At 40.5% G+C, this 14,776-nt stretch overlaps 1 protein-coding gene across 1 annotated transcript; it reads right to left on the bottom strand.

Moving 5' to 3' along the window:
- Positions 1-4,167: 4,167 nt before the first annotated feature.
- Positions 4,168-11,881, bottom strand: zgc:92907 (ALG13 UDP-N-acetylglucosaminyltransferase subunit). The gene is made up of 4 exons (XM_004545604.3): positions 11,676-11,881; positions 9,483-9,645; positions 5,265-5,403; positions 4,168-5,165 (listed from the first exon to the last, which is right to left on the bottom strand). The coding sequence occupies exons 1-4, from the start codon at positions 11,754-11,756 to the stop codon at positions 5,054-5,056; spliced, it is 495 nt and encodes a 164-aa protein (XP_004545661.2). The 5' UTR covers positions 11,757-11,881; the 3' UTR covers positions 4,168-5,053.
- Positions 11,882-14,776: the final 2,895 nt, after the last annotated feature.

Here is a 14,776-nt window from a genome sequence, read left to right as displayed (position 1 = left end):
TTGCTTATAACCACATATTTCCTTGCTATGAGTTGATGTGTTTGTAAAACAAATTTGCTGAATAACTAGATTTTCTTTAAATCTGAAAACTGGAATTCCTGGCACGCCAGTTTTAAGAGAGTGTGGGGGAGTATACAGGGCCATTAAGCAACATGAAGGCATTGTTGCCACAGCCATGACTCATCAAACATTACCACACAACAGCTTTACTAACTTTAGTCAGTTCATCTCTATTAGATTAACCCGCAGTTTGCACAAACATCATGTGAATCTAATTGTGTGCCAGACAGAAGCAGTCCAAACTGGAGCTGAATTAAAGAAAGAAAGAAAAAAAGTAAAACGCCTGAGAGGTCATTTAGCCTGAGGAGGTTTTTCAGTCAGACATTAACCCTCACATAATGAAGCTATTCGATGAGTGAAATGACCCAGTGGGTTCATAATGACCCACATTATATGGCTCTATTTGTGTTTATCATGCCTACACTGTTTATTGTATCTATGACAGATATTCTAAAATGCTCCAGTATAATTAATTGTAGGTTTCAATTGCTTAAAAAAAAGAAAGAAAAGAAGTTAACCTGAGCTGTTTTCATCATCACTTGGGCCATAAAGTATCTGCCTTGAGGCACTGGCAGGAGTACCTTTTGGTGCTGTGAGCCTGTTACTCATGATTCAATCAAAAACTGTTAGCCAGGTACTTCTAAATATATGTGTGTGGTATCAGTGACTTGAAGGTTAAGAATAGTAATAGATTTAAATAACATTTGACGGGGAAATTAAAATACAGAAGAGCCCAAGTGTACATACTGGCCACTCTATTAGGTACATCTTCCTAGAACTGGGTTGGACATCCTTTTGCATTTAGAACTGGCTTAATTCTTCATTGCACAGATTCAACAAGGAGCTGGAGACATTCCTGAGAGATGTTGGTCCATATTGACACAATAGCATCACAAAGTCGTTTCAGCTGTACATCCGTGATGGGACTGTGAAGGCCATTTGAGTGAAATTGTCACATTCTTGAATTGTCACTTTCAAGAAGCCCGTTTGAGAAAATTTGAGCTTTCTGATATGGTGCGTTATCCTCCAGGAAGCAGCCATCAGAAGATGGGCACACTGTGATCATAAAGAAATGATATTCAAGAAGGCTGTGGGATTTAGACGATGCTCAGTCGGTACTCAGAGCCCAAATAGTGCCAAAAAATATCTCCGACGCCATTATAACATCACCACTAGCCTGAGTTGCTAATATGAGGAAGGAGGAATCCATTTTTTTGTGTCATTTACAACAAATTTTGACCCCATCATCTAAAGACCACAGCAGGATCTTCTACTGGCCAGTACCCAGTGTGGTCTTCTGCTGCTGTGGTCCATCTGCTTCAAGGTTTGAAATACATTCAGAGCTTTCTTGTGCATGTGCATTCTTATGATCTTGAAGCAATGTGGCCACTCTTCTCTGACATCAGCAAGGCATTTTCACCCAGAGAACTGCCATCCACTGGATATTTCTCTTTTCAGACCATTCTTGGTAAAACCTACAGATGGCTGTGTGAGAAATAATCCTAGCAGAGCAGCAGTCTGTGAAATACTCAGAACACCCTTACGCTCATGCCACATTCAAAGTCCACTATATCACCTTTCTTTCTCATTCTGATAGTTTGAACTTCAGCAAGTTGTCTTGATGACTAAATGGACCAAGAAGATTCCCTGTGATTGGATCATTAGAAATCTGCATTAATAAGAGGTTTAAGGTGTACCTAATGAATTTGGCATAAGTGTATCTATGTATGGAAAGCAGCTTTAAATTCAAGTAATAACTCAGATTGCATGTTGTGCCTTGTGGCTTCTATTCAGTTAGATCTGATTTCGGGTTGTAACACCAAATATAGCCTGTCACTAATGTGTTTTGAGTACTTGCCTATATGAAGTTCGCTGTGTCATTATGTGGTGTCATCCCATCATTTATATTTCTTTTCATTTGTCATATCAAAGCAATTATTTATTTAATTAAGCTGATGAGGATATAAGAGCCACCTGGTTTATAGAATTCGATTCTATGAATATACTTCCTTTAGCACCTTCCTCAGAAGCAGCTGTGACACACTTGATTGGTGAAAAAAAAAAAAAGCTAAACTATAACCCGAGTTCCTTTCAGAGCAAGTCCTGCGCTTCCACTGAAATTCGTCTAGAAACAACGACCAGGGACTTTCCTGAGAAGAAAATCTGCCGTGTTCGGGTTCACTCCTCCTATACGAAAATCTGAAACTGAAACTGATTTAAAAGCCATCTATACTTGTGGAAATATGGGAAGTTAACAATAAATGACAATCATTCGGACATGAACAGGTTTAATATGCGACTTGGTGAAACATTAGCAGCTTATCAGTTGTTGCTCTCCAGCGTCTGTGGTCACAGTGGACTGAAATACTTCCTGTTGTGACTTTAAACACTGTCAAGAGGCTGAAGAGCCAAATCTACGACGTGCTGCCTCTCACCAATCATTTCCTGTTTAGCAAACCATTGTCTCGATGAAGAAATGAAGACTCAGCAGTGCATGACCAGTATTCACACTTTTCCTCTATTTCAAAGATATTGCGTGAAATACAGGAGCCAGATCACCCTTGTAGGGATGGTCATTACTTGCAGTGACGCAGCACAGAAACTGATGTAACCTTTCTTCCCTGTGTAGCAATTCACTGAAGGCCAAATCGTCTAAATTGTGATATTTTCACTCATATTTGCTTCTGCAGACTTGGCTGCCATGTAGAACCACACCATGAAGACTCACATATTTAAGTTTGCTTTTTTGTTTATTTTTTTTTTTTAAAATTGTTAACCAGCTCATAGGCTAATTACACTATAAATGGGTCCTACTTTATGTTAAGCAATGCATTTAACTTTATGCTAGTTTTCAGAGTTTACCTACCTACCAAGTGATCTGTATTTTCTGCTCACATACTGAGTGTGGTAATAATCTGTACATGATTCGCAGTGTGTAGAGAGCAGGAAGGGGATCACTATCTCTTAACACATAATGTAAACTGTACTTTTTTAAAAAGATCATCGACAGTGACCGTTTTTACAGATTATTTGCTATAAAACTGGTTTATATGACTAATCTCCCTTTAAGATCTGCACAGTTAAATTAGCATCACCCCACTCCCCACTTACCTTGAGGTTAGGTTTTTTTTCAAAGATGAATCAGCGCTTTTTTTCCCTTTTTTTTTGTTAAATCAGATATTTCGGGGCATAGAGAAATGGTTCTGTAAAACAAATAAAAACAAAACCCCAAAAAACGTCTTCCTGGAGGAGACCGCAGGGTACAGCTGGAGAGATGGCATTTCTTTGCTGGCTTGGGAATGCCTCAGTTCCCTCTGGAAGAGCTGGAGGTGGTGGCCAGCTCAGACTGCAATCAGGACTGGCAGAAGCACCAGAAACTGGATGTAATAAAAAAAAAAGAGAAAGAAAGAAAAAAGAAAGACTGGATATAGCTTCAGTTCTATGTTTGGTAGGCTTGTGGTCCTCCACTGACTCCACCTCTGATGCACAGACTCTATAAAAGTGCATTTAAAGTGTTACACTGGCTCAAAAACAGAAAACATATAATATGTATTAAAACAAAAGCCTCTCATTTCAAAGCATCGAAGATACATATAGTGTATACCTCTTCTCTGATGCTATGATTTATTAAAGCACCTCTTGGACTGATCACTGAAGCAGATGGTGGTGGCTCTTATCCAAGCTAAGCTATTTTAAAATACCACTTCTCCTCTACTGTTTTGCAAAAACTCCCTGCAGCAATTCCCCCACATGGCTACAAATTTAAACATCATCTCACCCTTGTGGCAAACATGAGAACAACCAGAGCAGCCTTTTGTTTGAAGTAGAAATCATTTACATTGAGAAATCCATGCACAGTTATTCAGGTTGTTCTGGAGTTTGTGGACTTTCAAAGTCCTAAAGCTTGTTCCGAGTCAGAGTCGTGGGAGGGCAGCGGACACAGAAATAAATGAGGTGGAAAAATGCACAATCACAGGCCTGCAGCCAGAGTTAGGCCTCAGTCAAGCAGTCTCTCAAGACTATGACACATGCGTTCAAAAAGTCACAGTGGACTTTAAATAAATCAAACATGGCAATAAATACTAACAAACACCATAATAAAACAGATAAACTGCAGATCGTGTTTACTTCATAAATAAGCAATCTTGTAAACATTATTTTCACTCAGTCTAAGAGATGTTTAAATTTACAGAAAAATCTACACGATGCAATGAACCAAACACTACATGATTTACAACCCTCACCCCGTTCGGCTTTCTGTAACGTCCAAATCATTTCTAAAGTTCAAACAGGCTTCCAGCACCTTTTAAATGTATTTTAATTGTTTCTCAGTATGTCTGTTATTCTTTCCAGAGAAAGACGCTCACTTAACTTGAAATCATTCATCATATCCAGTGCACGTGAGTCTTTTTCCCCCAAGAAATTTAACAGCAGTTCTAAAAATAGCTACAAATGAAGCATAGCCTGTGAGCTAGTTCAGGCAGGCACCCCAAGCTGGATTGCATCACACACACACACACACACACACACACACACCCACACACACACACCCACCCTACAATCTGGCAGTCTATTAAAGCTGCAGATTCCCCCATTTCTCCCTCTGATATGTCATTACCCTCCATCACAGCTTGCAGTTTTAACACATCCACCGCCGCAGCATCCACCTGGATGCTCCACAGAGACATCTAAATAGGACATGTCAACACAATAAAGAAATGCAACTAGGTCAGAGAGCTTCACTCTTTTCTCTTTCCTCAATTTTTCCTTGACACCAAACACTTGAAATGAGCACCTTAAAATTCGATGCATTCATATAAAACGTCTTTAGAAGACAAATCTAGAACATACAAAATAATTAAAAATATACAGCAGGGTTGTATTGAGTTGTTTTTAGATGTGTATCATTATTGCATACAAAAATATAACACATCATAGTGTCATCTGTGTATCGTACAGGTACATAACACGACATCATGCAGATATAGACTTTTCACTTAATGCCAAGAGCTTTGTCCATAAAGTCTGCAAATTTCTTTGGCTGTCCAGGCGGGAAGGGCTGCAGGACTGAGAGGTCCATGGTCCTTAGAGTTTCTGTCAGGGTGCTGAAACATTTCATCCAGAGACAAACAGCTGTTACTTCAATCTGACTGATAATTGTCACATGAATCAGCTGCATGTGGGTTCTGTGTAGGAGCACATACCTGCACGTGCAGTACAACAGGTGGGAGTCTATGTGCAGCTGTCTGGCCAACTCCAGCTGGTGGTTGTCCATCAGTTTGTCATTGACTACGACCAGCAGAGATTTGCCTGCACCGAGAGCCTCCAGACAGCTTCCTGCCCCTGAGGAGGAAGAACAACACTGAGATTCTTACCCAGGGAATACACCGGGTGTGTATCTGTGTGACGTCACACCGCTGATAAGTATCCGTTTCATTCTCCGCTGAGATTTTACTCTGCAGAGGGTCTGAAACCTAACTGGATTCTCTGCTGCATTCCTGTATCTCACTTCCTGCGCTTCTCATCAGCTCTGTGCAGGTCAATGCTGTTGAAGATTGTCAAGACAGTCTCACTGTGTCGATGCTACTATGGAGTAGTAAACAGTAGCAAACTGTCCATGTAGGAAGTTTTCTATTCCCTGGAGTATGACTTCCTGATCACCCCTCTGTTTTACCCGTTTATGTCTTAGTCATGATCCTGTCACAACACTCCCTCATTGTCTACCTGACCCTTGATGTTTTACAACTATATACAAACTATACACCCCACTGATTGTTGCCCTCTCCCATCCTCTTGTGCTTCTATATAAACAGTATGCTTGTCAGTAGCTCACTTTACCAACCCACTCTCCTGGTTGGTAAACCCACTGTATACTAAAATACCATCACAGCTATGGAAAACATGCCTTTGAGCCATTTCTTCAACAACACAGAGCAGAAAGACGATTCTGCTTATGAAACCCGCTGCAGCACATTTGGTGGATCTGCAGTTGTCTTTATTGGGCAGCTGCACTGTTTGTATTCCCAGGATTATTTGTAACTAGAACCCAAGTTAAAGAAAAAACAACAACATTTTGTTGGAAAGTTTTATAGCAACTTCATTGTAATCTTGCAACTGGTAATCCATCACACGAGCATGCTGTGGCCTGTTTATTGTTGGCTGAATTAATGAAGGTGGCTATTATGTAAATGACAAAAATCTAAGAATATTAAGAGTTTCTAGACAAATTATGTCTCAACAGGACCTCAGACATCTTTCCAATGTGTTTATTTTGATGTTATGAGTCTAAAAACGCAATCGGAGCAAAAAGGAATCGAACCACCAACCTTCCGATTAGTGGCTGACCTACTCTACCTCCTGATCCACCCCATAATGAGGTTAGGAAATGTACAAGGTATCTCTGTGAGCTGTAACAAACCGCTTCAGGCAGTTTTTTCTCCTGTTTTTGCTTTGAGACATCACTGAAAATAGATGTCTCTAATTTGACCACCTCGTGCACTGAAGCCCCGCCTACACGCTGTTTAAACTTTCTGGTTATGACAGGCAGCCAGTCAGAAGACAGATGGCTTAAAGGGTTAAAAAGAAAAAAGCTCGTTTCAGGCAGAGGACAAACTCAGGAGTTGCACAGTAAGATAAACGAGAGTCATTTTTAACTGTGACTCATACAAATATACTTTAATAGAGCCCAAGTAGAAAAATAGGGAGCTGGAAATGAACATAATAGGTTCACTTTAATGTTTTTGTTTGTCACTCTTACACTGTACTGTAGCTGCACTTTTATTATTACCATATTTTTAAATCCTTACTTCGGTCTTCTCTACAGTTTATTTGACATTTTCTTCTTAGTTCTCTAAATTAACCACCTGTTTATAATTAATACAAATAACATTAATAATGGCCCATTAAATATCCCAGGAGGCCTCTCTAGAGAGCCAACAGTACATTAACAAACCACAGACCTGACTCATCCAGACGGAAAACAGCCATCATGAGAGTTATTAATTGCACCTGTGCTTTTCCTTCTCTGACATGTCAAATGTCTTCTGTGTAAATGGGTCTACTGGGAGAGGAAAACAGGACCAAGTAAAAAGACACAGCAGTGGCTCAAGACTAAGAGCAAACTCAGCCGATTAAAAGAAGAATTTACTATATTTAAACCAGACAACCATTTGTCAACACTGATGGCTCCAGCTGCAGTTTTCTGCTCTTGTTTTGTGTGACAGTAAGCTCGGGATGTTTGTCAGTTTTAGACACTGGGTCAGGAGTAAAAATGTGGAAATGAGAAAAAAAAAAAAGTGTCCCATCTGTGGGGATGGGATGGGAACTGGTTCTTGTAGAAAACCAGTTCCAAGTCGTCTAATTCCTTGGAAATGTTAGTAAGTGTAATATGTGTAATAATTACTTTATGAGTAACGACTTTGTATGAAAGTAATTTCTTTATTGCTGCTTAGCAATGGTGGTGACTCTCAAAACTGAGCCAATGAGAATCAATAAGGAATCTAATGAATAACTGATATTGACAATGGAATCTGAATCGCTAATTTCTTATCAATCCCCATCCCTACCAGCCTTTTACAGCCATTCTGACACTTTACAGACCGATCTATTTACACAACAGATACACAGTAGTAACTTGTAAAGGAAACAGTCATTTGCAGCTTCAAGTGCCTCTAGAGGCAAAAGGCCTGGTCTTCAGTCATATTTTAAAAGCGTTTAGCTCTGTCTGAAAACTGCTTTGTTATGAATATCCTCCTGTTTGTAACTCCAACTCCACTCGGAGGCCCTCGTACGGCTGCACCATTAATCATCAGTCTTGTGTTTGTACACTGATGAAACATTTCTTTTGCTTTGACTTATGTTTTCCGGGAAGGTCTTTTAACACTTAAAAATTATCGCATGCTTTACTTGTGTTCATTAAACACACGGGGCCCACATCCATATCAGAGCTGCAATGGTTGGTGGATTAACCTTCATTTGGCAGGAGTGGAGTCATGCAGGATCCTGGCTGCATACTTATATATGTGGGTGTGATATTTTTATTTAAAAAAAAACAAAAAACTGTCTTCTTTTTTAAAACCATTAAATATGAAGCAATTTAATAATAATAATAATAATAAATTTTATTTGTGAGCGCCTTTCAAGTCACCCAAGGACACTTTACAATAGGATAAAACACTTAGTAAAACAATGGCAGAATAAGAACAATAAAATAAAAGCACAAGATAAAATTAACAAACAGTGGATTCACAGTGAATATGCAGATTTGAACAGATGAGTTTTGAGTTGGGATTTAAACTGTGGGAGAGAACCAATGTTTCTTATTTCTGGGGGCAGAGAGTTCCACAGCCTGGGAGCAGAGCAGCTGAAAGCTCTGCTTCCCATGGTGGTGAGGCGGAAGGAAGGTACAGCAAGCTGGATAAAAGAAGAAGAACGAAGTGAACGGGCAGAACAGGTGGTGGTTAACAGGTCAGAAAGGTAAGGAGGAGCGAGGTTATGAATGGCCTTGAAGGTGAGCAGAAGAAGTTTGAAAATTATCCGGAATTTCACAGGGAGCCAGTGAAGTTCCTGAAGAACAGGGGTGATGTGCTGGTAGGAGGGGGTTCTGGTGATAATGCGAGCAGCAGAGTTCTGAACCAGTTGAAGCTTATGGAGGGATTTTTTATGAAATATGCATACATAATTAGATTCATCACTCCATAAAAGCTGTTGCCACTGATTTTCAGTCCAGTTCTTGAGTAATTTGTTCCACCTCAGCCTTTTCTCTCCATTTCCCCTCCTTATAAATGTCTTCCTAACAGCCACCCGTCCACACCATTTCTAATGAGGCTTCAGTGAACAGTAGATGGACCAGGTGCATCTCTCAGGTCTTTGCCATTTACTCAAACTTTTTTAAGGACACAGTGCACACCATGTCGAGGTATGTCAAGTTTTCAATTAGAACTAAAGAAATGAGAACAAATTATCTGTTTTTGTGACAGGCCGCTAGCAACAATAGTTATGTGTCGACACAACACTGGCTCATCCTGTGAGTCATTCAAGAAATGCTTGAGTGAGGCTCAAGATTTGCAGATCTTCTTTCCTCCATTTACTCCTGCTGTGACACGGGGGGCATTGATATTTACATGCAGCTCTCAACCAACCAACAGTGAGGCTCTGCAAGTTTTTTGAATGTGTTTCTTATAAATTTAAATGGAAGCTGAGGTTCCTTTTATGCAAGAATCTCACCTTTTTAATTCCAACAGCCATTTAAACCAATTTCAGACGCTTTGGGTTTCTGTAGAGATGTATCCATAGATATAAAAATCTCTTTTCCAGCTAATTGTTTACTCTTATTTTCAACTAGAGATAATAAAAATGAAATAAACTGTCACCATGTGTGGGACGGGAGTGCATTAGCTGTGTAGGACACCTGATCGCCCTACCTGCGTGGCTGATGACGAGATCGGCCTGACTGATGTCCTCTGCTATTGAGTTTTTGAATCGAAAAGCCTCCAGTCTGATGTGTGGACAGCTGTCAGCAGCTGGAAGAACTGAACCTCTTCCAACCTGAAGCACCAAACGCTCATATCCACGAGCCTTTAAAGCCTGAGGGAGAAAATAATTGCTTAGTATGAAAGCAGCACAAATTCACATCAATAATTTACACATTATTGACATTTTTAGACTTCAGAAAGATTTTAGAGGGAATATCTTTCAGTCATATGATATACACATTGTGCAGGTGTGAGCCACCTGCGGCACCTTTTTGAATTAGTTTCCTGAGAACCTTATTCATAACTTGATACCTGCGAGCGTCACAGGTTTGGTTTCATATTTCCTTTTGTCTGCACACAGACAGTCCCGTATGTCATTATATCGCCACAGTGCAGTGTTTTAACCTCTAACACAACTTAAAAGCTGTGAATACTGGATTTGTTATTATTATTATTATTATAATACAGATTTTCCTATAATTAATTCATCTACATAATGGTACATGTTGTAGTTTAGGATTAACTGATAAATATTTGCTCATCCTGTTTAATGGCAGCTAATTTTCCATCAAGCTCGAGAACAGCGCTTCACTTGTTCCATATTTTGTCACGTTATAGTTATATTTCTTCAATATTGTTAGAAAATTAGTAAGACACAATGATTACTGTGGTGCTGAAGGGAGATTTTTAAAAAAAGAAATCAAACAAAATGCAAATTTAGGGCTCTAACAGACATTTAAGTTACTGTAGCACATACTGAGACCATTTTGGTGAAGAGAAATATTTATTGTTCAGTATTTTATTTTGCACACATGAATGAAATTCTACTCTTATTAATACTGTTATTTTAAATGTTGCTAGGTGCACCTTTTCAATTGCTCATTAGATAAATATCCAATCTACCAATCACATGGTAGCAACTGGTGTTGACGATGTTTCCGTGCCTGAATACATGGTCAAGACAACCTGCTGAAGTTCAAATTGAGCATCAGAAAAAGAACTTAACTGACTTGAAAGTGGCCTTGTTGTTAGTCTCAGTATTTGAGCAACTCGTCTGATCTACTGTGATATTCTTACAAAACCATGAGATAATGGTTAAAAAACAAACAAACAAAAAACCCCAGAAAATATTAGGTGAACATCTGGGTAAAAATGCCTTGTAGATGCCAGAGGTTAGAGGAAAATAGCCAGGCTGCTTTAAGATCATAAGAAGGCATCAGTAACTTAAATAACCACTTGTTACAATCAAGGTATGCAGATGAGCATCTTTGAACACATAACAGCTGGGCAGCAGAAGAGCACACCGGGTGCCACTCCCATCAGCTAAGAACAGGCAGCTGTGACTAAAATTCACATGAGCTCCCCAACGGTGGAAAACAGATGACCGGAAAATGTTGCCTGGTCTGATTAGTCTTGATTTCTTGAACATTCAAACAGTAGGATCATGAAAGCACGGCTCCATGCTGCCTTTGGCGTAATGGTGTTGTTGACATTTCTTTGCATTCTTAGTGCCAACTGATTATCATTTAAAGTCTAAGAGTATTATTTCTGACTATATCTTTCATTTTATGACCACAGTGTACCATCTTCTGATGCTTGCTTCCAACAGGATATAACACCGTGTTAAAAAGCTCACATAATCCTCAGCCTGTTTTCCTGAACAAGACAACGAGTCACCAAATCTAAATCAAATGGAGCACTTATGGAATATGTTGGAATGGGAGATTCCCGTCATGGATGTGCACCAGCTATGTGACGCCAGCATGTTAATATGAACAAAACTATGTGAGGAATGTTTTCAGCACCTTGTTATATGTTATAAGTGAATGTTATAAAGATTTAAGACAGTTTTGCAGACAAAAGGGAGTCCAAACCAGTCATTGCAAGGTATACCTAATAAATTGACCGGTGAATACATGTACAGATGGCCAGAGATAACTTCCACTTGGTTTTTAAACATAAAACTGGGAGGTTGTCCGCACATTTAGCCCACTTATATTGGTCACAGATAAAAGTATTCCTGCATAAAAATAATAGGGAGCTCATAGATTTTAAAAGCTCTACGGCCTATGCCCTGCTGATTTCAGTGGTTTATTGCACACTATTCACATCTTCAATAACTCCTCAGGTAACTTTCCTCACCTGAGTGGCCTCAGAGGAAGTGATGCTCTCAATCAGCTCGTCGAAGCTCGTGGTGCCGACAGTTACAAACACCGTCTTCATGTCTGCTCAGCGAAATTGCCCGGGTTTTCTAAATTTACGCACTTCAGTTTTCATCTCATCCACATCTTCGTCGTGCACCCGCAGACCTGACAGCTACTTCCGCTTCAGAGCCGATGGCGTCACAGCTATGACGTACAACGCGTCATGGCGCCACCTATAGGACCGGAGGTGTTTCTGCGAGGGGTACTATGTGTATGTGTGAGCTGCAGCATGGAAAAATACCAGTTTACTGCTTATGCAGGAAGGTGTCGATTCAGTGATAGGAATGTTAAGCAAGAGCAGGGTAACATGAATGAAAAAATATTAATAATTCCAGGAATCGTTTGGTTTTTCAACATATTTTTCACCATGAAACACAAACATAATGTCCCATGTTTATTATTAATACTAATAATATTGATTATGATGAGGACAATAGTATAATCAGACTACATTTCAACATTTTTCAGGTTATCATAATAAAAAATTATTATGTCATAAGGAATCCAGAGAGCAGATAATGGTGACAAAGACAACAATATAAAAGGGAGTAAGAACAATGTATTTGTAAAGCACATAAATACATGTGCTTTAACTGACCCAAGGACACCTATACACACAGAGGAATGTGATTTCATTATAAAAAAGTAAAAATTGGCACAGAATACAGAACAAAAGAGACACATAGAGTCAACAATAACCAGAGGACAGTAAGGTGGCATGTAGAGTTACAGATATTACAACAAATGAGTGAAAATGTGGGGTTTTAGCCCAGACTTAAAAGCAGAGCTGAAGGATGTTCAACACAAATGTGGAGCAGCGACTGCAAAGACTGTCAGCTCTTTGTTTCACCTTGGAACATATTCATGAGATCTTGGCTTGTGGATCTGACAGACCTGGGAGCTGAATGAAAATGAAAAAGAAGGTAATATAAGCCGGGCTTGTTTATTAAGAGCCCTAAAAACAATCAGTGTGATATTAAAGTGAATTTTTAAATAGACAGACAGCCAGTGTAGCGAGGCCAAGACTGGAGTGATGTGCTCAAATTTTAAAGAGTTACATTAATTCAGAAATGAGCTTCCTCCGAAGGGTGGCTGGCCTCTCCCTTAGAGATAGGGTGAGAAGTTCGGCCATCTGGGAGGGGCTCAGAGTAGAGCCGCTGCTGCTCCACATCGAAAGGAGCCAGCTGAGGTGGTTCGGGCATCTGACAAGGATGCCTCCTGGGCGCCTCCTGGGTGAGGTGTTCCGGGCATATCCCACCAGGAGGAGGCCCCGGGGCAGACCCAGGACATGCTGGAGAGATTATATCTCTCGGCTGGCCTGGGAACGCCTTGGTGTTCCCCCGGATAAGCTGGAGGAGGTGGCTGGGGAGAGGGAGGTCTGGGCCTCTCTGCTTAGGCTGCTGTCCCCGCGACCCGGCCTCGGATAAAGCGGATGAAGATGGATGGATGGATACATTAATTCAAATGTGAAGTAATAAAGGCATGGACGACTGTTTCCAGATCATTTAAAGAAGGAAAGATTTGAGTTTGCTAATGGTTTTTAACTGGTAGCAGCTATTTTTTGACAACGGAACAAATTTGTTTGTCAAAGCGAAGCCCCGGATGAAAAATAATACCCAGGTCTTTTCCATGAGACTTTAAATATGGGATGAGATTACCTAAATTGCTGTCAAAAGCACTCCTAGATTTGGTAGGACCAAAGATGATAGCCTCAGTTTTGTCACTGTTTAACTGGAGGAAGTTAATTATCATCCTGCCTTTAATATCTTCACGACAGTCCAGTAAGAGCTGGTTTGTAGTTCTGGTTTAAATGATAACGTGCTGGGTTGTTACCAGGTGAACTCTGGCTGGAAGGCTGAGTCATTTGTTTTTGTTTCAGCTGTGTTTTTCCTGTGACAGGTCAAAGGGGTTGTTGTGAAATCTGATTAAACATCAGTGCAAACGGATTAAGCACCAGCTGGCCACACCTGAACAAGCTCCTGAAAGCTCAGCACACACTCATTGTGTAGCATCATAATGAATGCAGGACTGGTAGCTGCAGGCACACCTGGACTACTAATGATGAAAAGCTGCTGTCCATTTACTTCACTGTGGCTTTACAGTGAGCCCTGCCAGGTCTCTTTCACAGACATGGCACCAACAACACGGCTGGGCTCAAAGCTGTCCATGCTGCAACGACAACCATCAAATTCTCATACAGTACTGTATATTTCCACTTCAGTGGGCCAATTCCTGTAAATATGTTGTACTTTTTATGGGACATTGTAGGACAAATAGTCAAAATTACGTGACAGGAATAATGTTTATTGGTTAAAAATAACACAAAGACGTATGAATATACAGGCTTTGTTCATAAATAACTCCACTTGGTCACTTGAAGGGGCCATTCCAGCGGCCTTTACTTAACTCTCGACAGATCTTCTCCACGTCTGTTTGGGTCCCCCCACTTTCCTTTTTCTTTGTGGGTTCCCCTAACCCTTGTGACGTTGTCGAAAGGTTTTTCGAATTTTGTGGCCAATCCGGCCCCATTTTCTCTTCTTGATGTCTTGACCAACTGGGTTCTGTCTGGTTCTCTTCCACAGGTCTGTGTTCGAGATCTTCTCAGGCCATCTGATGTTGAGGATGTGTCGCAAGCACTTGTTGATGAAGATCTGTATCTTACTGGTAATGGTGTTGGTCACCCGCCATGTCTCGGACCCATACAGGAGGACTGCTTTCACATTGGTGTTGAAGATGCGGATCTTGCTGCGCTGAGATAAGGCTTTGGAGTTCCAGATGGGTCGCAGGATGTTGAATGCAAGCCTTGCTTTGTTGATCCAGCTCCTAACATCTTCATCTGCACTGCCATCACTGTTGACTACGCTTCCTAGGTAGACAACGCGGTCAGTTCCCATTAAGTCTTCTCCCTGTAGCTGCTGTGGATGTTTTTGTCGGTTGTTCAGCCGCATCACCTCTGTTTTTCTGACATTAATCTTCAGGACGGGCTTTTCTGCCTCTTCACTGAGCCGGGTAAGCTTGGACTGTGCATGTTGCTGCTTA

This window comes from Maylandia zebra, linkage group LG2 (assembly GCF_041146795.1).
Source record: "Maylandia zebra isolate NMK-2024a linkage group LG2, Mzebra_GT3a, whole genome shotgun sequence".
Lineage (NCBI taxonomy): Eukaryota > Metazoa > Chordata > Actinopteri > Cichliformes > Cichlidae > Maylandia > Maylandia zebra.
The sequence above is the reverse complement of the archived record's forward strand: the minus strand, read 5'-3'. Positions and strand labels throughout refer to the sequence as shown.